Source organism: Balaenoptera musculus, chromosome 17, assembly GCF_009873245.2.
Source record: "Balaenoptera musculus isolate JJ_BM4_2016_0621 chromosome 17, mBalMus1.pri.v3, whole genome shotgun sequence".
Classification (NCBI taxonomy): Eukaryota; Metazoa; Chordata; class Mammalia; order Artiodactyla; family Balaenopteridae; genus Balaenoptera; species Balaenoptera musculus.
In genome coordinates this window covers 33470446-33496625 of record NC_045801.1, presented here as the reverse complement: position 1 = coordinate 33496625, position 26180 = coordinate 33470446, and the positions used below count along the sequence as shown (strand labels likewise).

The 26180-nt window shown below is 34.1% G+C and overlaps 1 protein-coding gene and 1 pseudogene across 5 annotated transcripts in view; one reads left to right on the top strand and one right to left on the bottom strand.

The window, feature by feature from the left end:
• RIMS2 (regulating synaptic membrane exocytosis 2) overlaps positions 1-26180 on the top strand; it is a 589248-nt gene that overhangs the window by 104204 nt on the left and 458864 nt on the right. For 4 of the 5 annotated variants that reach the window (XM_036830453.1, XM_036830454.1, XM_036830452.1 and 1 more), the window contains exons 2-3: positions 15519-15551; positions 15956-16042. The exons of the other annotated variant lie outside the window; for it this stretch is intronic. In XM_036830453.1, the coding sequence (XP_036686348.1) occupies positions 15519-15551; positions 15956-16042 (120 nt within the window). The remainder of the gene's footprint in view (positions 1-15518; positions 15552-15955; positions 16043-26180) is intronic. 5 annotated transcript variants of the gene reach the window in all.
• LOC118883753 lies at positions 4095-6930 on the bottom strand (annotated as a pseudogene).

Sequence of the window (26180 nt, the reverse complement as noted above, 5' to 3'; positions counted from 1 at the left end):
TTGTAGTTTTGATTCTGTAATAAGTTCTGTAAAAGTTACTGATGTTGAACATCTTTTCATGTGCCTCTTGGCCATCTGTATGTCTTCTTTGGAGAAATGTCTATTTAGGTCTTCTGCCTAAAAATTTTTTTTTTAATAAATTTATTTATTTATTTATTTATTTATTTATTTATTTATTTATTTATTTATTTATTTATTTATTTATTTATTTTTGGCTGTGTTGGGTCTTCGTTTCTGTGTGAGGGCTTTCTCCAGCTGTGGCGAGCGGGGGCCACTCTTCATCGCGGTGCGCAGGCCCCTCACTGTCGCGGCCTCTCTTGTTGCGGAGCACAGGCTTCAGACGCGCAGGCTCAGTAGTTGTGGCTCACAGGCTCCAGACGTGCAGGCTCAGTAGTTGTGGCTCACGGGCCTAGTTGCTCCGCGGCATGTGGGATCTTCCCAGACCAGGGCTCGAACCCGTGTCCCCTGCATTGGCAGGCAGACTCTCAACCGCTGCGCCACCAGGGAAGCCCTTCTGCCCATTTTTTGATTGGATTGTTTGTTTTGACAATATTAAGCTTCATGAGTTGTTTGTAAATTTGGGAGAGTAATCCCTTGTTGCTCACATCATTTGCAAATATTTTCTCCCATTCTGTGTGTTGTCTTTTCATTTTGTTTATGGTTTCCTTTACTGTGCAAAATCTTTTGAGTTCAAATAGGTCCCATTTGTTTATTTTTGTTTTTATTTCCATTACTCTGGGAGATGGATTGAAAAAGGTATTGCTGTGATTTATGTCAAAGATTGTTCTGCCTATGTTTTCCTCTAAGAGTTTTATAGTGACCAGTCTCACATTTAGGTCTTTAATATATTTTGAGTTTATTTTTGTGTATGGTGCTAAAGAATGTTCTAATTTCATGTTTTTACATATAGTTGTCCAGTTTTCCCAGCACCATTTATTGAAGAGACTGTCTTTCCTCCATTGTATAGTCTCGCCTCCCTTGTCGTAGATTAATTGACCATAGGTTCGTGGGTTTATTTCTGGGCTTTCTATCCTGTTCCATTGATCTGATTTCTAGTTTTGTGCTAGTACCATACTGTTTTGATGATTATAGCTTTGTAGTATAGTCTGAAGTTAGGGCACCTGATTCCTCCAGCTCCATTTTTCTTTTTCAAGATTGCGTTGGCTATATACGGGGTCTTTTGTGTTTCCATACAAATTGTGAAAGTTTTTGTTCTAGTTCTGTGAAAAATGCCATTGGTAGTTTGATAGGGATTGAATTGAATCTGTAGATTGCCTTGGGTAGTATAGTCATTTTGACAATATTGATTGTCAATATTGATTCTTCCAATCCAAGAACACAGGATATCTTTCCCTCTGTTTGTGTCTTCTTCAGTTTCTTTCATCAGTGTCTTATAGTTTTCTGAGTACAGGTCTTCTGTCTCCTTAGGTAGGTTTATTCCTAAGTATTTTATTCTTTTTGATGTGCTGGTAAATGGGATTGTTTCTTGAATTTCTCTTCCTGATCTTTCATTCTTAGTGTGTAGCAATGCAACAGATTTCTGTGTATTAATTTTGTAGCCTGCAACTTTTCCATATTCATTGATGAGATTTAGTAGTTTTCTGGTAGCGTTTTTAGGGCTTTCTATGTAGAGTATCATGTCATCTGCAAACAGTGACAGTTTAACTTCTTTTCCAATTTGGATTCCTTTTATTCTTTTTCTTCTCTGATTGCCATAGCTAGGACTTCCAAAACTATGTTGAATAAAAGTGATGACATATGCATGTCTTTAGACTAATATCTTTGACTCTAAACTCAGCACTGCAGGCAGGGTCCATTCTAGCCTCCTCTCTTTGCTTATTTGTAACTTCTTTCTCTGATAGTGAGAAATCTGGGACTCATTATCAACAATTCATTTACTTATTGTTTAACCCTGGCAAACATGTAGAATACTATCAGAATCGCTAACCTGTGCAATGTGAAACAACTTTGCCAATTAGATTGCAGAATTTATATATAGTTCTTTTTTTGTCTTTAGTGTTACAGTTTTCTAAACTGTCCTTTCCTAATGTTACTTAGGACAGCAACTTTCCCCCCCATTCCTGTCAGTGAGGTTATGTTATACATTTTCCATACAGAGATTCATTTGTCACATTCTGCATTCCATCCTAGGATTCTCCTATCCTTCTGATTGACTTTTAAAAAATTTGTATATATTAAGGTTTACTCTTTGTAACTTTTTTTGTGGGTTTTTTTTTTCCTGTGGGTTTTGTAGTCATGTATACAGCAACACAGTATCATACAGAATAGTTTCAACAGTTTTCCTAAAAATTCTTCTGTACCTCTTTGTTGTTAACTCCTCCTGGATCTTAAGGGAAAAGCTTTTAGTTTCTCATCATTCAGTCTGATGTTAGCTGTAGGTTTTTTTGTTATAAAATTGAGGATATTTCCTCAATTCCTTGTGTGTTAAGAGGTTTTATCATGAATGGTTCTTGGATTTTGTCAAATGCGTTTTCTGCATCTGTTGATGTAGTCATATGATTTTTCTTCTTTAGCCTGTTGATGTGATAGATTACATGAACTGATTTTCGAATATTGAACCAGCATACCTGGGATAAATCCAGCCTGGTCATGGTGTACAATTGTTTTTATACATTGTTGGATTCAATTTGCTAATACGTTGTTGAATATATTAGCATTTGATCATGAGAGATGTCATAATTTTAATTTATTTTAATGTCTTTGCCTAGTTTTCATATAAAGGTGATGCTGCTCTAAGAGAATGAGTTTTAAAAGTGTTCCCTTGGCTTCCTTTTCTGGGAAATTGTAGAGGATTGGTATCATTTCCTCTTTAAATGTTTGGTAGAATTCACAGATGGAACCGTCTGGAACTTGGTGATTTCTGCTTTGCAAGGTTATTAGCTATCGATTCAATTTCTTTAATAGATGTAGACCTATTCAGATTACCTGTTTCTCCTTGTGTGAACTTTTGTAGACTGTATCTTCCAAGAAGATGGTCCATTTCATCAAAGTTATTAAATTTCTGGGCATAGAATTCTTCTTAACATTTTTAAAATTGTTTTTAATATCACAGAATCAGTAGTGATGGACTGTCTTTCATTTCTGTTATTAGTAATTTGTGGCTTCTCTCTTTTACTTGACTAATCTAGATAAGGGTTTATCATTTTATTGGTCTTTACAAAGAGGCAGCTTTTGGTTTTGTTGACTTTTATCTGTTGATTTCATATTTTATATTTCACTGATGTCTGCTCTAATTTTTTTTTTGAAGAAAATAGACTTATTAACTTAAAAGAACTTGAAACAAGTATTCAAAAGAAATTTGTGCCTTTATTAGAATGTTGTTAGGCTTTAAAAATTACCAATTTTGGTAATCAAATTATTCATTTTTTAAAATAAGAAATGACACTAGAACTGCAATACTGGTCCAATGGTCTTATTTTTACTTTTCCTTTAAAGCAAGAAACAGAATGAGAGTTAAACAGAAAGCACTAGCAGGCATCGGTTAATCCAAGATAATAGCTTCTTAGTTCCAAAAGCACTTGCAAAGAAAACCACTGGGGGACACAAGGTATGAAAGCAATTCATAATAACTGGAATCCCTTGAGCGTGTGTCTTCACCAAGTGTCATAGGCTACTTTTTGAATTTGTCCTTTACTTGGTCACTTTTTTTCCTCAAATACTAGTTTTCCTGTGACTTTTCCCTGAAAGTATAAAAAGTATGAAATACAAACAAGCTCTTGCATTGTACACTTAGAAGTGTACAATTCAAGCATTACAGAGCTATCTACATACTGTCAAATCTTGGCTAATTCAATAGTATAGAACCTATCAGGGCACAGAAAGAACTAACACTTGCTTCTTTTTGTTACACATACAATTCAAATATTGAATCTGAAGAAAAACATTTAATCATTTTGTCTCTCCTCTACATTCCCACGTTGATAAACTTACTAAAATATTCCTGTGTAATTTAGTTTGGTCTTCCTATTTCAAGTCAGGGTTAAAACCTCAATACCAGCCATCCAGACAAAAAAGGCAATCAGAAAGATTATTTCTTCCTCACTTCCGTAACCCCAATAACTACGAAGTTAATTTTATGACGTAACTCCAAACACTGGATAATGATGACAAATGCTAGGCCCAATTTCTTCATTATCCTTTTTGGTGTGGCATACATGGTAGAATTCAGGCGTAGAAGCCAGCATGGATCCTCCAAACCACATTGCATGTGACTGCATTTTGGGTGTGATGACTTGTACATCGATAGGTTTTCATGTCAGTCTACCACCACTCAGTTCCTCACTTAATTTCAGCCTGGCATCTCCAGTTCTTTTCAAATCTCTTTGCAAGTGATGTCCAAAGTCCCTGAACATGGTTGAATCTCCAGAGAGGACAATATTCTTGTAGAGAGGATCTATGACATCAGTAGGACAATTGTGATTATTTACTTCATCTACAACTTCTGAGATAGGTTGAGTAAAGCCTGGATTAGCAAACTCTAGATGAAAAAAACGTCAGGTCCCAAGAATCTCTCAATAAACACCACCAATGGAGAATTCTTTCTTTAGATAACATTGATTCCAGTATACTGTTTAATCCACTTTGCTCCATCTGTGTCATACTTGTTAAATTCTTTGACCAAATCTGGGCAGGCATAACTATAGTGCTCCTTTAACGTTCCCAAGGATTGCTCTGATGGATTCTTACTTTTCCATCTTTCAGCAATTGCTGAATAAAATATGTTATATTACATACATGTAAAATATGTTATATCACATCCTGTGTTATATACACAGCTGTTATATTACAGCTGTGCTTAATACAGCTGCCAATCACATACCCTTCAGCCACAGGGATGACATGGGTGACACTGTCTCCACTGTCTATTACCGTATTGCTCTAATTTTTATTATTTCTTTTCTTCTGCTTGTTTTAGATTTAATTTACTCTTTTCCCCCCCCAGTTTCCTAAAGTGGAAGTTTACTTTATGGATTTTAGGTCTTTCTTTTTTCCCTAACATATGCATCCAATGCTAGAAATTTCCATCTAAGCACATATTTAGCTGCATCTTGCAAATTTTGATACATTTTTATTTTCACTTCAGCTGAAATATATTCATAATATTTCAAATTTCTTTTGAGAATTCTTTGACCCTTGTGTTATTTAGAAATGTATTGTTTAATCTCCAGGTATTTTTGGATTTCCTACTACTGTTCCGTAACTGATTTCTAGTTTAATTTGACTGTGAACTCAAAGCATACTTTGTATAATTTGTATTCTTTTAAGTTTGTTGAAGAGTGTATTATGGCTTAGAATGTGGTCTGTGTTGGTGAATATTCCATATGAGTTTGAGAATAATGTGTATTCTGCTATTATTGGATGAAGTATTATAGAATGCCAGTTAGATCTGTTTTATTGATGATGCTATTCAGTTCAGCTATATCCTTGCTGATTTTCTGTCTACTGGATCTGTCAGTTACTGATAGAAGTGTGATGTCTTTAACTGTAATAAAGGATTTGTATATTTCTTGTGCCTCTTGTATTTTGACATTTTTTTCCTCTTGTATTTTGATATTCTATTGTTAGGCTCTGCAAATTAAGGATTATTATGTGTCCTTGGGAAATTCACCCCTTTATCATTATGGAGTGCCCCTCTTTATGTTTGATTATTTTCCTTGCTCTGAAGGTCATTGTCTGAAATTAATGTAGATTCTCCAGCTTTCTTTTTATTAGTGTTAGCATGGTATATCTTTCTTCTTGACTTTACTGTGTCTTTCTATTTAAAGTGGTTTCTTGTAGAAAACACATTGTTGGTGCTCTCTCTCTCTTTATTTTTTTGTGTACTTTGACAGTTTCTACCTTTTAATTGGTGAATTTAGATCATTCACATTTAAAATGATGATTGATATAATTGGATTAATAGCTATCATATTTGTAACTGTTCCAATCATTGCCTTTGTTCTTTATTTACTTTAGAGTTCAGCATTTTATATGATTTGATTCCACTTTCTCTCCTCACTTTGCATATGAATTATACTTCCCTTTTTAAAAATAATGTTTTTTAGTGGTTGCTGAAGAGTTTGCAACTGATTCAATAATTTACAACTAATCCAAGCCTACTTTCAGATAACACTATACCACCTCAGGGGTAGTATAAGTACTTTATAAAAGAGTATTCCTAATTTTCCCCTCTTGTACCTTGAAAGTTGGTATCATTCATTCACTTATCCCTAAGCTATAATCATCAAATACAATGTTACTACTATTATTTTGAACAAACTTAGATCAATTAAAAATAAGAAAAAGAAAAGATTTTATTTTGCCCTCATTTATTCCTTCACTAATGCTCTTCCTATTTTTTATATAGATGTTTCCAACTTATATCATTTTCTTCTCCCTTTTTTACCCTCTTTGCAAGGCAGGTCTATTGATGACAAATTCCCTCAATTTTTCTTTGTCTGAGTAGGTATATTTCTCCTTCACTTTTGAAGTGAATAATTTCACTGGACACAGAATTCTAGGTTGGTGGGGTTTTTTTCTTTCAACAATTCAGATATTTTATTCCACTTTCTTTTTGCTTGCATGGTTTCTGAAGAGAAGTCCAAAGTAATTCTTATGTTTGTTTCTCTGTAGGTAAGGTGTTTGTCTTCTTTCTGGCTTCTTTCAGAATTTCCTCTTTGCCTTTGGTTTTCTGCAGTTTGAATAGGATTTTCCTAGGTGTAAAAAATTTTTTTTATATTAATTCTGCTTGGTGTTCCTCATGCTTCCTAGATCTGTGGCTTGGAGTCTGTCATTAATTTTGGAAAGTTCTCAGTCGTTATTACTAAAAGTTTCTTCTGTTCCTTTCTTTCTTCTCCTTCCAGCATTTCCATTGCATGTATATTATACCTTTTTGTAATTATCCCACAGTTCTCGGACATTCTGTTCCATCTTTTTCTTTTCTCTCTTTGCCTTTCAGTTTTAGAAGTTTTTATTGACATATCTTCAAGTTCATTTATTCTTTCTCAGCTGAGTGTAGTCTACTGATGAGTCCATCACGGGCATTCTTCATTTTTGTTACAGTGTTACTTATCTCTAGAGCTTCCTTTTCATTCTTTCTTAAACAATTTATTTCTCTGCTCACAGTACCCATCTGTTCTTGCATGTTGTACGCTTTTTCCATTAGCACCTTTAACATATTAACTGTATTTATTTTGCCCAATTCCAGTTCTCTGCCTTATCTGAGTCTGTTTCTGATGTGTGCTTTGTCTCTTCAGACTGTTTATTCTTGCCTTTAGAATGCCTTGTATTTTTTGTTGAAAGCTAGACAAGGTTTATTGGGTAAAAGGAATGTAGGTAGGTAGGCCAGTAGGTAGTCCTTTAGTGTGGCAGATTTTATATTTATCTGGCAGTGTTTACTGATTGGTGTAGCTGTGGTGTCAGAGGCTAAAAATTTCCTCTATTGTCCTTAAATTTTTTCCAATTTTTTTTTTCGTGGTAAGATATACAAACATAAAATATTCCATCTTAACCACTTTTAAGTGTATAGTTCAGTTTCACTAAATACATTCATAATGTATTTATGCATTAATGCATTACTACCAACCATCTCAAGAATGCTTTCATGTTGTAAATCTGTCATACACCATGACCAAGTGGGAATTATCCCACTGATACAAGGATGGCTCAATTATCTGTGAATCAGTGTGATCACATAAATCAATGTGATACACCACGTTAACAAATTGAAGAATAAAAATCATATGATAATTTTACTAGATGCAGAAAAAGCTTTCAACAAAATTCAGCATCCATTTATGATAAAAACTCTCAACAATGTGGGTATAGAGGGAAGATACTGCAAGATAATAACTGCCATATATGACAAACCCACAGCTAACACATCATACTCAGTGATGAAAAGCTGAAATCATTTTCCTCTAAGATCAAGAACAAGACAAGGACACCTACTCTCACCACTTTATTCAACATAGTATTGGAAGTCCTAGTCACCGCAATCAGACAAGAAAAAGAAATAAAAGAAAATCCAGATTGGAAAGGAAGAAGTAAAACTATCACTGTTTGCAAATGACATGATACTATATATAGAAAATCCTAAAGATGTCACCAGAAAGCTATTAGAACTCATCATTGAATTCAGTAAAGTTGCAGTATACAAAATTATATATAGAAATCTGTCACGTTTCTATACACTAACAAAGAACTATTGGAAAGAGAAATTAAGAAAACAATCCCATTTACAATTGTATCAAAATGAATAAAATAGCTAGGAATACGTCTAACCAAGGACATAAAAGACCCGTACTAAGAAAACTATGACACTGATGAAAAAAATTGAAGATGACACAAACAAATGAAAAGACATACCTGCTCATGAATTGGAAGAATATTGTTAAAATGACCATACTACTCAAGGCAATCTACAGATTCAGTGCAGTACTCATCAAAATACCAGTGACATTTTTCACAGAACTAGAACAAATAATTCTAATATTTGTATGGAAACACCAAAAACTCCAAATAGTCAAAACAGTGTTGAGAAAGAAGAACAAAGCTGGAGATACCACAGTCCCTGATTTCTTCTAAGAATTTTACAGTTTTAAGTATTAAATTTAGGTCTTTGATTGACTTTGAGTTAATATTTGCATATGATATTAAGCAAGGATCTAACTTCACTCTTTTTCATGTGGATAACCAAATTTTCCAGCACCATTGTTGAAAAGCCTGTCCTTTCCTCATGGAATGGTCTTGGCACACTTGTCAAAATCCAGTTGATTTTATGTATATAAGGCATTTATTTCTGGGCTCTCTATTGTATTCTGTTGGTCTATGTCTGTCTTAATGCCAGTACCACACTGATTACTGTACCTTTGTTGTAAGTTTTGGAATCAGGAAGTGTGATTCCTGTAGCTTTGTTCTTACTTTTCAAGATTATTTTGGGGCTATTTGGGCTCCCTTGAGATTCCATATGAATTAAGGATGACTTTTTGTATTTTGGCAAAAACATCATTGGGATTTTGATAAGGATTGCATTGAATCTATAGATTGCTTTGCATAGTATTTAGATATTGATCTGTGGTTTTCTTTTCATGTAGCATCTTTGTGTGGCTTTGTTATTATGGTATTGGTGATCTCAAACAATGTGTTAGGAAGTGTTCCCTCTTCTTGAATTGTTGGGAAAGTTAGAGAACGATTGGTATTAGTTCATTTTTAAGTGTTTGGTAGAATTCACCAGTGAAGGCATCAGGTCTAGAGCTTTTCTTTGTCGAGATTTTTGATTAATGATTCAATCTTTTTACTAGTTAGAGGCCTATTCAGATTTTCTATTTCTTTGTGATTTCTTGGTATGTTTTGTGTTTGTAGGAATTTGTTCATTTCATCTAGGCTGTCCGATTTGTTGGCATAAAGTTGTTATAGTACTCATATTCCTTTCTATTTCTGTAGAACAGTAGTAGTGTTATCACTTCCATTTATGGTTTTAGTAATTTGGTTCTTTTCTCTTTTTTTCGTAGGCCATCTAACAAAATTTTTCGTTTTGTTAATCTTTTCAAAGAACTAACTTTTAGTTTCATTGAGTTTCTCTATTGTATTTTTTTCTATTTCATTTATCTCTGCTGTAACTTTTATTATTTCCTTCCTTCTGGTGGCTTTGGGTTAATTTGTGTTTCTTTTTCTAGTTTCATAAGTGCAAAATTAGGCTCTTGTTTTGAGGTCTTTCTTGTTTTTTAATGTATGGATTGGCCAAAAAGCTTGTTCAGGTTTTTTTTGTATCACCTTATGGAAAACCCCAGATGAACTTTTTGGCCCAGCCAATAATTGTTTATAGCTATAAATTTCTTACTTTGCACTACTTAACCACATCCCATAAATTTTGGTACATTTTTTGTTTTGTTTTGTTTTGATTTGTCTCTGAGTATCTTCTAATTTTCCTTGTATTTTCTTTTACCCAATGTTCTTAAAGTGTATGTTTTTTAATTTCTACAAATTTGTAATTTCTCTAGTTTTCCTTCTGTTTTCAATTTCTCACTTTATCCTGTTGTATTTGAAGAAGATATTGGGTTGGCCAAAAATTTCGTTCAAGTTTTTCCATAACGTCATATGGAAACACGCGAATGAACTTTTTGGCCACCCCAGTATTTTATGTGATCTCTACATTTTAAAGTCTATTGAGACTTAATTAGTGGCCTGACATATGGTCTCTCCTGGAAGATGTCCCATTTCCACTTGAAAAGAATGTGTTTCCTGTTCTTGTTGGGTATTGTATTCTATATGTTTGTTTGACTTAGTTGGCTTATTGTGTCTTGGTGTGGGTCTCCTTGATTTCATCTTTTGTGGAATTTGTTCATTGTCTTTAATGTTTATATTAATGTATTTCATCAAATTTGGGAAAATTTCAGCCATTATTTCTTCAAATATTCTTTCTCCTCCTCTGGAATTCCCACATCAAACCTATGTCTGCTTAGTGGTGTCCCACAAGTCCCTTAGACTGTCTTTTCTTCAATCTGTTTTCTTTCTGTTCTTCAGATTCAGTACTTTTCATTGTTTCATCTTCAGGTTCACTGATTATTTCTTTTCCCTCCTCAAATCTGCCTCTGCATCCTTCTAGTGAATTTTTCATGTCTGTTTTTGTACTTTTTTTGGAAGGGGGAGATTTTTCTGGTCTAATAATTGACACAAGGCAGATTAACAGAAAAAAAAATTTAATTTGTATGCACAGAGGTCTCATAGAAATGGAACCCCTGAAGTGACCAAGGCAGGCTGTTTATAAAAAAAAATTAATTTTAGACAAAGAAACAATCATTTGTGAAGATTTAACAAAGGGGCTTGTACTTGTGGTAACAGACTAATGAAGAAGTCACACAGATTTTTGTATACAGCTTTCTTAGCCTTGAATTTCTTAATTCTGTTGATAAGGATGCTTTCTATACTTTGGGTATGGGGGAATACTTTCACACTGGAGATTTCTTTCTTGCTTTCAGGGGGAAAGAGAAGGATCAGAGTGTTGTTTTCTTTTAAGTATTGGTTTTTTTTTTTTTCTCTCTGACTGATTCTCAAGTAACTTTAATTCAAAATAATCTATATGCCATTGTGGCATGTCTTGGGGTAGCCTGCTCTCAGTCCCAACAGCTTTCAGTCCAGACTCCTTTTTGGGTTCTTTTTAGGTTTTCTGTCTCTTTATTGGTATTTCCATTTTGTTCACACATTGTTTTCTTGACTTTCTCTACATCGTCAGTTCTTTGAGCATTTTGAAGATGATCGTTTTATTTTTTATTTTAAATTTTTAAAATTTTTAAAAATTAATTTTTATTGGAGTATAGTTGCTTTACAATGTTATGTTAGTTTCCACTGTACAGCAAAATGAATCAGCTATACGTATACATATATCCCCTCTTTTTTGGATTTCCTTCCCATTTAGGTCACCATAGTGCATTAAGTAGAGTTCCTTGTGCTATACAGTATGTTCTCATTAGTTACCTATTTTATATATAGTATCAATAGTGTATATGTGTCAATTCCAATCTCCCAATTCCTCCCCCCAACCCCACCAATGTTGTTTTAAAGTCTTTGTCTAATAGATATGCCAGGTGTTTTTCAGGGACAGTTTTTGTTGTTCCTTTTTTCCTTTGAGTGGCCCATACTTTCTCTCAGTATGCCTCATGACTTTTTTGTTGGAAACTGGACATTTGAATCTAAATATGTGGTAACTCTGGAAATCAGATTCTCACCCTTCACTAAGTTTTATTATTTTCTGTTATTGTTTTTATTTTATTTTGTTCTTTTTTGTTGTAGGCTGTCTCTGTGCTGAGGATCAGGCTGTGTTATAAACTTAAGGTTTTCTCAGGTCTTTTCTGAATCTGTTCCTTTCCCTGGGCAAATGTGGTGACTTTTTGTTTTCTCATACGCAGTTGCTTTTGAATGTTTCAGTCTTTAATGTCTGGCTTCCAAAAGGAGAAAAATAGAAAAACAAAGGTAGGGGGGGAAAATGCCCAGGCTCTTTAAAAATATCCTGAAAGTCACCTTAGCCAAAGGGGGAGGGACTTACAACAATGGGGGGATTGCAACAACAATGGCCACTTACCTCTTTGTATGAACCTCTGAGATGAGAAGTGGTAATCAGGGATCAGAGCACAAATTCGATATTTGGAGGACAGTGGCCTTTTTACCCACTCTTGCTCCTGCAAACTGTGTATAGATTACTCTGAGAACAGGTAAACAGCTACCTTCCATGGAGCAGGGTGGTAGGGGATGGGTAGCTGCTACTATGCTAAGAGCTCAAATTGACTGAAATTAACAGCAAGGTACAGTCCAAGCCTTCTTCTGAAGTTGAAAGCCTTCAGTAGACTCCAGATTTCCAAATTAGTTATGTCAGACAGATTGTCTAGGTTGGGGGGGCAGATTTCTGTTGCTTTCTACTTTGTCATCTTCCAGAATCCTCTCTTCTATTGTCTTTATTTTTGTCTTCCTTTCTGTTTTGTGTTTCCCTGGAGACTTCTTACTAAATAGTGTTTAAAGCTTGCAGTTCTTATAGTTGTAATCCTGTTATTATTCAAGAACTCTAATGATTTGGTGGTAAGGTGTTGCTACAGGACAAGCATTCAACAGTCCTATAATTAGGTCTTATTCTTCTAGTGTGCCTGAGTTAGGTATTTGCCTTCCCCCCTGTTGAAGGCTGGAGGGAGCTGTAGTTTGGTATTGTCCTTCTCCCACATAAAAGGCTAGAGGGCGATATAATAGGTAATTATCTTCCACAGGCTTGTTTGGTTTTGGTAAAATGCCAGTTGGTTAGGCTCTGGTAAAATATTTTCCCTTGAGTTTAGGATTGTTAAAGAGAGCAGAGAGCTCTGGGAGTATTTCAAAATGGTTTCTTTCCCTTCAGGAGGAAATTTTTCTCTGATCTTCACAGTGAGCAACTGGTATGGCTTTTGGAGATAAAATTTATGAAAGTGTGGTGGTATGCCCCAAACTGGGACTCCTTGGAAGTTTAAACTCTCAATCTAGTCCACAGTGAGTCTCCAGCAATTGGCCAATTATAGTTAAAAGTGTTCCAACAGACACTGGTCCCAGGTGTGGGCTTCTGCTCCTGGGCTTGTACTCTTGGTAAACTGTGATAGTCTGGATCCACTTGTTTGTTTCTCTAGTTTTCATGGCTACAGTTTGCCTGCTCTATGACCTAAATTCTTTGATGACTCTAAGAAGAGCTATTGATTTTCGGTTTGTTCAGCTTTTTCTCTTGTAAGGGTGGGAGTGATGATTTCCAAGCTTTTTATGTATCTTATTGGAAACTGGAAGCCCCACATACACTTTCTGGAATGCGGGAATGTAGGAGTTCATTGTCAATAATGTTAATGTATTGTCAAAGAAATATATAATTACTTTTTTTTTTTTTTTATAATTACTTTTTAATATTACAAGTTCTTAAATTATTATCTCAACATGAATTTTAATTATGGTCTGATACTTTGAGGTTTGATTTTATCTAGCATATTGGACAAAAGAAGAAAATTTTTATACTCTTGATTTAAAGACAAGATAAATATTTTTACCGCCATATTTATGACACATATTTTATTTGGGAAGCTGATGTAAATGTTTGTATATTTCACATATAGATATTTTACAAAGCCCAGAAATAATTTCTGAATTGGTAATTTAAATTTTTATGTCTATTAATATTTTCAAGTACAGATTTTGAAATTAGAAACTGATTTATGATTAATATAAATTTGTTTATGGTAAAAACTTTTGTCACTAATTAAAAGCAAATATGATTCCTTGTAGAGAATCACCCAGGACTTCTTTAACAAATATCTTCTCCTCTTTTATGTATTCATTTAAATATTTTTGCTTATCATGCATATTATTTGGTGAAGGACACTCTTGAATTGTTCTCCATTTTGATGAGCTGGTATGGTAATTTTTCTTTGTCATTATCTATATGGGTACTGTTTTGTTCTAAAACGTTAAGAGATTTTTGTATCTTATTCTCAAAGAAATACCATGATAAGTTTTCTAGGTAGAATCCATTGTCACTATAGTTTGCTTGTATTTGTGTGTTTCTATATTTGGTGCTAAATATAATCTTTTATTATTAATCCATTATATCTCTATTTAAATACTAAATGATGTAGCTTTAGTTCTAGGTCAAAACTATTGTACTTTTTGAAGTTTATGCAGAGAACATGGGATTTTTTTTTTTTTTTTAATTTTTATTTATTTATTTATGGCTGTGTTGGGTCTTCGTTTCTGTGCGAGGGCTTTCTCTAGTTGTGGCAAGCGGGGGCCACTCTTCATCACGGTGTGCGGGCCTCTCACTATCGCGGCCTCTCTTGTTGCGGAGCACAGGCTCCAGGTGCGCAGGCTCAGTAATTGTGGCTCACGGGCGTAGCTGCTCCGCGGCATGTGGGATCCTCCCAGACCAGGGCTCGAACCCGTGTCCCCCGCACCGGCAGGCAGACCCTCAACCACCGCGCCACCAGGGAAGCCCCATGGGATATTTTTTAGTTAATATAGAGAAATATAAATACCAATTATATTCATTGGGCCACAAAAATGTATAAGGGTATACCTTTTCACTTATTGCTTATATCATTTAAAATAAGAAAACACTGAAAAAATCAATTTAATCTAAAGAGAATTTAATTTACAATGTTAATATAATTTCGTAATGAAAGTCCTAGATTTTGGTGACCCATTTTAGTTAACCAATTCTTAGTCTTTCTTTGGGAAAGTAAAAGCTAATCAACTGATCACTGAGTCATAGGTTTATCTCTCAGGACCAGTCCCAGGCAAAGTGTGGGAAGCCACATTTCAGAGGCATCACTATCCTTGTGTTTTATCTTTCTCTACCTTTTAGATATCCAGTGCTATTTCAGTGAAGCACTGAGTTGATCATAGGTTAAATGCATTTTTAGTCTGTTATAGTTATATGAATAATTTACTTTAGCTTACAAATATTTTAAATTTAATATACATAATTATTTTAGTAGCCATTTTTAGGTATTAGATGCATAATCCCCCAATTCCTTTATCTGCTCCTTTGTGAAGTAAATGAATCCATTTGTAAGGCTTTTAAAATACATTTATAGAACCCTACATTTTATTTAAAATATTTATGCCTTTACTTCAATTTATATTAAGGAAGAAATTTTAAAAATAAAGAGGAAATCTGTTTATCTTCTGTAGGCCAAATGTAACTGTGTTTAATATAATACTTTAAAATAATTATTTTAAATGCTTCAATATCAATATTAATACAAATATGCAGAAAACTTGAGGACCAAATCATGGAATCATTAGGACAGGAGTAGAATTTTAATATCAGCCCTCTATTAAGAACAAATAATACAACTTTTCCTTTTTGTGTCAAATTAATTCTAATGTATAATTCCAATTTATAGCAAAACATTCAGCTTTTCTATGTAACAAACCTCATTTTTCATTTCTATATGACCACAGATCTGTAGATAGAAATTTGTTCCTAGTACAGTGCACTCAGTTGTGCAAACTTATCTTTTTAGGGTCAAAGAAGAGCACAAACCACAACTGACACAGTAAGTAAATGTATTAAGAGTTCAATAGGCTTGACTTCTGTACCTTTGCCACATTCTGCTTTCTGCACCTTGGATGGTATTAGCTTACACTAATACTGGATAGGCTGCAGCTAGTGTGTCTTCTGCTTTTTGACTCTCTGGCTTGTAAGAGAGCTGCCTGCAGCTTCTTACTTCATCTACATACTGACTAGATGTAGTTTTTTGCTGCCTGCTTGTGGACTGGTTAAGTATTCAAACTTAATTTCCCTATATTCTGACTGCCTGGATGATAATTGGAGCTCATATTTCCATTGGCTGTAGCTTTTGTGCCTGTGTATTTTTATTAGTATGGATAAGAAAACATTTGACCTACAATTGTTTTATTCATTTGGTTATTCAGTCACATTATTTGCTTATTTAAACAGGTGGTTTCCCTTTAGTGGGATCACTGAACTGGTAAATAACGTTCTCCAGCCCCAGCAAAAACAACAAAATGAAAAGGAGCCCCAGACGTAAGTAAGCTGATCTGTACAGACTAAATATTTTCTCTAATAGCATAACATACTGAAGAGTATGTATACTGCCCTTGGAATAACATTCCCCAGAAATGAAAATTGTTAGGTTATGAGTTTGATATTTTCACCTTTGATACTTCATCTCCCATGGAAATATTAAAAGAAAACAAGGATAATTTATAGGGTAGTAAGAACGAAGAGGTAATTCTCCCCCCAACTTTAGTATAAATTATATAAACTGTATTTATCCAGTAAAATATCTTTCTCCAATAATGCAGTATATTCCAAAGCATATTTCTTTCAAAAATAATTCCAGAAGACATTAAGAGGTATTTACGCCCCAATTCAAGTAGTTTTGGAAGGGTTCTTTTAAAAAAGGTTAAGAAGATTTCTTTATTGTTATACTTCTGAGTATCTAAATATGCTCCAAAGTATTAGAACATACAATATTAACTAAATTTATGTGACTATTGAATCCTGTTTTCACTGAACATTTTATTAGGTTATGAAACATAATTTGGGAAATCCAGCAATTTATTATCATATTGGTCTGAAACATTAAAAAATGTCAATTCCATTTATTTCAGTTATTAGTAGATTAAAATACACTTTTTAAGAAGTTGTTCATACTTGTATCTTTTTAACTTTGTGCAAGAAATATTATTTATGTTGTAAAGTGGAAGTTTCTTTGAGAATGTGAGAAAGATTGCATAGATTTAAATTCCACACTCCCCATGATAACTGCCATCTTACTCAGAAATGCTCTTACCAGTCCGCCTCTGCACTTCATAAAAGTAGGAATTATGTCTATGGAGAAGATGGTTTGGTTGTAGGAATGGGTAGATTGAAAAGTGACATGAGCTCTAGGAGAGAACAAGAATAACTACCAGGAGCCTTAAGATGAAACATTCAGAAAAGCATTCACATTTTGCCTTTAATGAAAACTAGAAGATAGTGTCTTTTTGTTTTGTTATTATTGAGGGTAATCCCTCATCCATTTTATGTTACCTTGTATGCATTTTGTTTTAAATTTGGTCAGTGTTTCATTTTCAACTGAAGTAAAACTGTATTGTGATATGCTTCTCCTAATAGCTGATAATGTAGTTCTACGGTTGGAATTGTTGCTGTATTTAAGCCAGTTGAAGTCAAGACCCGTATTTGTCTTGTCTACATTCTATTCTTGCCATCTAGCAGAGTGACTGATCCATGGTAGGAACTCAATAAATGCGTCTTCACAACTGATTTTACATGTTTTACCCTTTTATGATGTAAGAATACTGTGTCCCAAGGAATAGAAATAAATTCAGTAATCTTTCTCTAATCAGCAAAAATTGTATTAAAATTGCACACAATGTCATTGTTTTGCTGATTTTTCTCTAAGGCACTGAAACATAATAAGGTAGTAAAATCAATAGCAAAATATAATTAGATGCAACTTTGTCTCAATTTTAAATGATGTCAGTTATGTATCTTGTTTGCATGTTTTAGAACATAATCAAGATTGTTATGTTATTTAGTAGATTACAGTGGACATTAAATAAAATAGATGTTTTGTTAGTAACTTTAAAAAGTGATTGCTAATTATTGAAACAATGACATTTGTTTGGGATAAACAAAGATCAAGGCAAATTTGAAAAGAAATAGCTTTATTTCAATAATAAATATAATACAGTTTGCTTTGACTTTTGGCTAGGAAGATTGTAGGAGAAAAGACTAGTACTTTCCGATATTTTAAAAATTAATTCCATATTAATAACTATTATTTCCATTAATGTTTCGTGGACAACTAATTCATTCTTCTTGTTCTGTGATTTATACAATTAAAAAAATCAGAACTAATAAGTTCTCTTAATAGCTACTTTCTTCATCTTACAATCTTATTGTGCTGAAGATTTCTGATATATATAATTTTCTAGGAGCTTTCCTTTTATCTTTCTGATCCACATATCGGGGTACTTCTGAATCTTCTCCTTTAATTAATCTTCTCTTTGATCAGAGTCTAGGACTTCTTATTTCTGAATCACCTCATTTGTTTCTTTCTTTGACTACCATTTGAGAAAGATAACATCCTATCTGCTTACTTTCTATTCACTCACCTATTAAATTATCTTGGAGAGTTGAATTCTAGGTATTCATTTTAATTTATAAATGTTAAAAAGTAGGACTTATGCTTTTCATATTCTGTATGAACGTTTTCACAGTAGAATAGCTAAGTAAATATTCTATCAGATAGTATTTAAAAATCTAATATTTCCTGAACAGTAATTTCATTTTAATGAATTTCTATAAATCCCATGTTGTGATTTTCAAAGCTTTAATAATATAGGTTCTTTGAGGTCTGTATTTTTGGAATTTGTTTATTTCATAGTTTTTTTTTTAATGTAACAGGAATGTAATTTTGAACTTTGAATGTAATGTAATTTTGATGTGGTAATTCATGTGAAAATATAGGTATAAGTAGAACAATGTGTCCAATTTTGACTTTCCATAAGTACTGAGGCATAGAAAATGGATTGAGCCGATTTTCAATTGTCAGTTCGTTCAATCTTTGCAGAAATTGCTTAATATACAAATTAAATAATTTTAAATTCTTTTCTTTCTTTCACTATTTTTTCACATTAATATTAAAATGAGGGAAAATTGTCTGTGAAGATAATATAATATAGGTTATATTAAGGTGTAAATGAGTCTTTGGATAATTAAAATGGGCATACTAGGAAAAAATGATAAATGCTATTTAATGCAACTGTTATTTTAACTTGGTGTTGCCAATATGTAGCATAACATCAAAGGTAAGTTTTTTAATACAGATTAATTAAACTAATCAATTAGATTAGTCTGATTTTGAATTTTCATGTAATAACAGTTTTATTCATGTTGTGACATGTTAAATAATAAATGTACTTTTGAAATAATAGGAAAATCTAAAATTTGAAATATTGGAATGAGATGGCCACTAATATAGTAATCCTCTTTGATAATGAGGTATTTTAATAGGAAAAAGATGCTAAGGGGAAGAGTGTTTTAAGCATAGGGAAATCATAGGTGAAAGTTTTTAGGTAGCAAAGGGTTTGAGAGACACAAAGAAGACTAGTGTGGTTGTAATATAGTGGACAAGAGGGAGTGCGACAGGAAGTGAGGTTCTGGAGGTAGGACCCAGACAGGGCACTGTTTCTCTAGAGAGTGAGAAGGAGTTTGGATCTGAATGTCAGTATAAAGGGAAGATACTGAAAAGTTTTAAACATGGGAGTCACATAATTTAATTTATATATAAAAATCAATCTGGCTGTTCTATGAGTAGAGTGAGTGAGGATGGAGGTCGAGAGAGTAATGAGGAGGCTTTTGTGAAGGACTTGGCTAGAGATTATGATGACTTGGACCAGGTTGATGATACTGAAGATGGAGGGAAGTGGATTGGGGATATATCTGGAGGTTGAAATGACATGATTTGTTAGTGGAGTAGATTTAGAAGAAGTTAGTAAGGAAGATGAACGAACCAAAGAAGACTGCCAGATTTCTGATTGGAAGAACTCATTGGGTGGTGATACCATTAACTATGATCAAGAAGGGGAAAGGATGAACAGGTTAGTAGTAGAAACTAAAACTGAAGTTTAAAATTTTTAAAGTTTAATATGCTAATAAGTTAACCAGCTTTGAAGGAGAGATATGGATTAGCTGCAGATATAACTTTCAGAGTTGTCAGTATGATGCATAAAACTAGAAGAGGAGACAAGATGACGTAGAGAGAGAGTATGTGATGAAGAGCAGATAAGAAGGTCCAAGACTTAGCCCTGAAAATTCTCACACTGTGCACGGTACTAGGCATCCAGAGATAAAAGTACTATGCTTCCTGCTCTCAAATATTTCATATTCAAGAGGGAAAACATGCTGATAAGTAATTAAAAACAATATTGTGGAGACTTCTGGTTTCCTCTTTGACATATAAAGAGTTTGGAAGCTGTCACTCCCATCCTTACAACGAGAAAAATGCTGAACAAACTGAACAAACTGAAAATCAACAACTCTTCTTAGATCCCAGAAAATTGAGGACACAGGACAAATCAATGCCCTGACAACTGAAAGAAGAGGTGAATAAAGAGAATCACAGCTTCCTGGGAGCAGAAACCACTGGAGCTAGGAGCTGGTAGGAAATTGATGAAATACTGAAGGCTGGGTGTGGAGTAACTTAAGAGTTAAAAATTCTTGGAAATCCACCTTTAGGGGATCCCCCACCCCAGTTTTGTGAGTTTTACCTCCATGAACTCTACCAAGTTCTCAAGGTAAAGATCAGTGAAAAATTCCCTCATACTTTCACCAGAGGGATGGGAAAAGTAACCATTTTGACATAACTCCCAGAGATTTTCATTCTCAAAGGAAACTACTTTGCCAGAGCCTAACCAACATGAGAGTAGAGAAATACCCAATTATTGTCCCCCTAACCTTCCTGTCTCTCCAAAACAGGAAAAGAAACTGAGAAGCACTTGTGACAGTCACAGCCCAGGGGCACTAGCCCATGAAAAGACTAAGACTTATTTATAGGATTATAGAATGCTTCTCTTCCAAGTGTCAGTTTAGGGATCTAGGCTGCTTCCATCTTGTTGGCAAGCCAATTAGAACACATAGCTACCAGGATTGCTGCATCAGAGGAAGAGAGAGAGAATGGAAAACTCACATTTATTCTTTTCTTTTCTTTTTTTTTTTGAAGAAATAGAGACATTTTTAATTATTGTCAGTGATTACAAAATCTATCTCTCAATAATTGATAGAACAAGTAGACAGAAAAATCAGTAAGTATACAGAAGACCTGAACAATACTATCAACCAACTGAAGGGAATGAATTTTTTAGAACATTTCTACTCAACAACAGCAGAATACTCATTCTTTTAAAGTACACACAGAAATTTTACAAAATAGAACATATTCTATGAGCCATAAAACATCTCAATAAATTTAAAAGAATTCAACCATAAAACTATGTGCTATGACCAAAATTATATTAGTTATTAATAACAGAAAGATATCTTAAAACTCCCCAAATATTTGAAACTATTATATAATCCATGGGTCAAAGGAAAAAAAAAGGAAATTCATATATATTTTGAACAGAAATAAATGAAAATACAGCATATTAATATTTGGGAGATGAAGCTGAGGCAATACTTATAGGGAAATTTATATGATGAAAGACTTACACACATTTATTCTTAATTGTGTAAGACAGGAAGTGACATAGGTCACTTTTACTCATAACTCATTGCCCAAAATTTGTCACAAGGCACTTAACTAACTGCAAGGAAGTCTAGAAACTCCATGTCCTCATGAAGAGAGACAACTCTATATAGTGAGCACTAGTAACATCTAGTACAGTTAGTTTACATTTGATTCTTATTTATTGCAATGAGATGGATATTTCAGGATGCCAAATGATAAAGATGTGCCAAAAGAATGCTGTAGTAGCAAAGATAACTCCAGTATTAGTCCCCATTCTTGGTACTGTTGGTTCTTCTGAAACTGCTGTAAGTAATGACTTGAGATCAAGATCTAATTTTTACAATACTGAAGGGTGAGGTTAATAATATGAAGAAAATTCAAATACAGAAGTATCCTCTCAAAGGAAGGAAATTTGCTGTATGTAGTGTTTCAAGGAATACCAATTCAATTTTGTCAGTGGGATTACAGGGAGATTTTTTGGTATTCTCTTAGGTGGCAGTGAAAGGAGATTAAAAATGGGTTAACAGTGAAAATATATGAAAGCATACTGAGAAACCCTTAGTTGAACATTAGAGATTACAAAGTACAATAATAAATAAGATAAAGAGTAAACAAAATAATTTTTAAAGGGAGGAGCGAGATATCAGAAAATCATTCTTCTGTTCTTGGATGGAAGCTGTCTACTTTGGTTTGTCATCTGTTTGATCCAAGAGTCGTTGGTTAGCTCTTTCTCTCCAAAGACCATTTGTTTCTGGGGATTCTTAAGATTCTTTTATTTAAGGTCTCCTGATGGAGCAGATTTCCAACAGTCCATGCAAAATTGTTTGTGTCTTTTTGGTTGTGAAACATGAGTCCAAAGATCAACATTTTGAGGCTTTTGTTGAAGTGCTAATTGTTAACATGACTTATTAACAGTCTTTTCCATCATAACCCTGAGGTAGTTTTTCTGTCCTATCTCTTCCAGAAGACTAAATCTGTAGGTTTCAGGTCATAGAGTGTTCCTTAGAAGGATGTTTTGGAAATCCTGCTTGTACCCATTGATGATAAGACTAAGTGTATCACATGATTCCTTTGCTGTGCTTAATCATGTTAACTTGCAATAGAGCTGACTCTAGGGTCAGAAGTGAAATACTAAATGCCTGGGCAGCCTATTATTAACTTATAAGGGGAAGCTGATCGATCTCCCCAAAAGTTGATTTTATTGTTTTGAAGGCTAATGGCAATGGAAATTGAAGGGTCATTGAGAATATTGTTAATTTAATTTTACTTTAAAAAATTCCACTTGTTTTTTTTCTACTTTTTCTGAAGCTTGAGGATGACATGGACAAAGATGTTTTCTTGTAAGCTACGTACTTCTTATTGGTGCTTGACTGGTCAAAGCAGTTGATATGGACTTGTGAAATAGTGAAGGCAGTTCCTGCACATGAATATGTTTCCAGGTCCAACATAGATAGTCTTCAACCTGAGTGGTCTAAAATTGACTGCATTTGTCATGTATCTTAGAACCACCTTAAATTCCTTTTGGCTCAAAAAAGGGATCAATAAATAAAGAAAAATTATGATGATAGATTGCTTGTTCAGAAAATGCATTTAGAAAAATTGATAAAAGTACCAAAGTGTTTATTGCCAAGTAGAGTTTTTATTAAAACATAACATATGTAGTGAAAAGTGCACAATTTGAAAATATACAGCTCATTGAATTGTCAGACAGTGAATATATCTGGAAATCATCACTGAAAACAAGAAGCAGAACATTACCAGCCCTCCAGGATCTCTTCCTTATGCTCCCTTCCAGGGAGGACTGTCTACCACCCCAGGGGGTGGCTTTTATCTTGAATTTTTTCTAGCACCACATATTATTTTTGCCTACTAATATTTAGACTTCATACAAATAGAATCATATGGTATATTGTATCTATATTACTTTGCTTAACGTGTTTGTGAGATCCATTCATATGATTGCATATAGTTGTATTTCATACATTCTCATGATTGTATGGTACTCTAGTATCTGAATATACTACAATTCATTTATGTTTTACTATTTCTGTACTTTGTGGTTGTTTCCAGTTTTTGGCTATGAATAGTGCTGTGGTATACATTCTGATGCCATTATTTTTTCGTAATACTTTGGAAAATTTATAGTTATTTGTGAAAGTGAAGTACTTCAGCTATTTAAAAATATTTTCAAATGTTAAATCTAGTTACTATGTCAGGGTGTCTATGTCTCTAGCTTCCCATTTATTTATTTGATAATGCTATAGATACCATTTCTTGAGCATGCCCTACTGTTTGATGTTTTGGTGCCTCTGCATCTGGCCAAGAAAGGGAGAAAAGGCATTCCAGGCAGAGGAACAGGATGATATGATCAGATTTGTATTTTAGAAAAACAGCAGAGTTGTAATAGTCACTTAGGCAGCTATTCAGAAGTTCAGAGGAGAGACCTGCTATGTGACTGGGATGGCCATCTATATGACATATGTTTATTCTTTTTTTTAATAAAAGGACATTAGTCCGTTCTGTCAGCAGATTAGTAAAGCAGTGGCTTTCATACATTTTTTTTTTTTTTTTTTTAAATTTTTATTTATTTATTTATTATTTTTGGCTGTGCTGGGTCTTCGGTTCGTGCGAGGGCTTTCTCTAGTTGCGGCAAGTGGGGGCCACTCTTCGTCGCGGTGCGGGGACCGCTCTTCATCGCGGTGCGCGGGCCTTTCACTATCGCGGCCCCTCCCGTTGCGGGGCACAGGCTCCAGACGCGCAGGCTCAGTAGTTGTGGCTCACGGGCCCAGCTGCTCCGTGGCATGTGGGATCTTCCCAGACCAGGGCTCGAACCCGTGTCCCCTGCATTAGCAGGCAGATTCTCAACCACTGCGCCACCAGGGAAGCCCCCTCATACATTTTTTAGAAACTTCCATCCATAAAAAGAAATATATTTTGCACTATAACCCAGTATACACATACCTACATAGAAATATACATATATATGTGTAATAGAAACAAGATTTATATGAAATCTTACTTGCACTCTTTCCAATGCTATGAGCTATTCTATTTCATTAAAAATCATGAGTCTTGGCCTGCTAAATTGATTTTATGTCCTTGTATTGGGTTGCACTCTGCAGTTTGAAAAGCACTCTATAATGTGTGTGACTACATTTAATGATCACATTTTATAACTTCATGCCATGAACTTGTAGAAAGCACAACTTCAAACTCATCATCTGATGAAAGTCAGTGTTATGGAAATCATGAAAGCACACTTATAAGATGAATGGGAAAACAACAACAGCAACAAAAACCTATGTGGCTGGGCATAAAATTACCAGGCACAGCAGGATTACTAGGAGCTAACAGATTGAAAAATTTCTGTTTTCTTAAAGAACTCAGAAGTGAAGAAATTTTACTTTGGAAAACAGTTCAATGAGTTGCTTTGGTGAGGATGGAGAAAATAGACTTGAAAAATTTGGATACAACAGCTTTTTGAAATAAGAAAGTGGAAAAAGCAATATTTCTAAATTGATATATTATTGTATATGTCTTTTAAATATTTATTTGTCATAAAAGTTTTAAATTAAATGTGAGTACATCTTTGACTCTTTTATCTGTATCAGGGATCTGCAAAATATGGCCTGTGGGTCAAATCCTGCCTGCTGCCTGTTTTTGTAAATAAACTTTTATTGGAACACAGTCAAGCTCATTTATTTGTTTATCTATGGCTACTCTCACATCCCTTTGGCAAAACTGAGTAGCTGTGACAAGACCTATGGTCCACAAGGCTTATAATATCTATTATCTGGCCCTTTGCAGAAAAAGTTTGCTTACCTCTGATTTACATCACTGGAAACTTATGTATTTACCTTTATATTTATATTTATAAACTTAATTACATAAGCTTATATATTTAAGATTGTTTAGACCTTTCTTTGTATTTGGAGTTTGGTTCTGACAATGTTGTTTTGGAGTGGAACAAACAAAAAACCCAATGAAATAGGATGCAGAGTCCATAAATAGACATTTGCACATGTGAGAACTAAGTATATGATAGATTGCTATCACAAATCAGTGGAAGAAAGGATGGTCTATTTAATGGTGCTGGGAAAATAGAGTCTCTATACAGAAAAGATTGAAATTAAGTTCTTGCATCACATCACATATAAAAATAAACTTTAGATCGATTAAAAGCCTAAATGTGAGAGGCAAAATTATAAAGCTATTAGAAGAAACTGTAGAATTTTTTGTGACTGACTCAGGGGTAAGTAAGGATTTTTATTATAGCCAGCCACCAAAACCACGAACCGTGCAGGGAGAAACTGGTGTATTAGAATGCATCAAAATTAAAGAATTCTGCTTAACAAAGAACAGAATTAGCCGTCATTTGTCAGACTAGGACATTTGCTATGCTCAGCTTATAAAGAATTAACATATAGGCTTTACAGGGTTCTTCTGCAAATCAGCAAAAACAAATAAACAACCCCATAACCCCCCCACCCCGCCCCCGCCAGGAAAACCAATAGAGTTTTGGTAAAGGACGGCATGAATAGGTAGTTCATAGGTAGGGCAGTTCAACTGGCTGAACTTCATTAGGAGTCAGAAAAACGTGAACTTAAAAAAATAAAACAGCAGTTCATACCTACCCAAGCTGCAAAATTTTAAAAATTGAATAATATCATGTATAGGCAAGGATAAGAGAAAACTGGAGCCTTCATACACTGCTTGCAGGTGTGCTAACTGGGTTAAGCCATTTGGAGGGAAGTTCAGAAATATTTAGTGAACTTGAGTATGTCTGTTATATTTCTGTGTACATATCTCAGAGAAAAACATATATGTGTTTATAAATATCTCATTACAGAAATATTACAATTTATTGGAAATACACAGTAATGAATTATAAAGGGCCAACTTATTTATTTACTAATTCTTTTT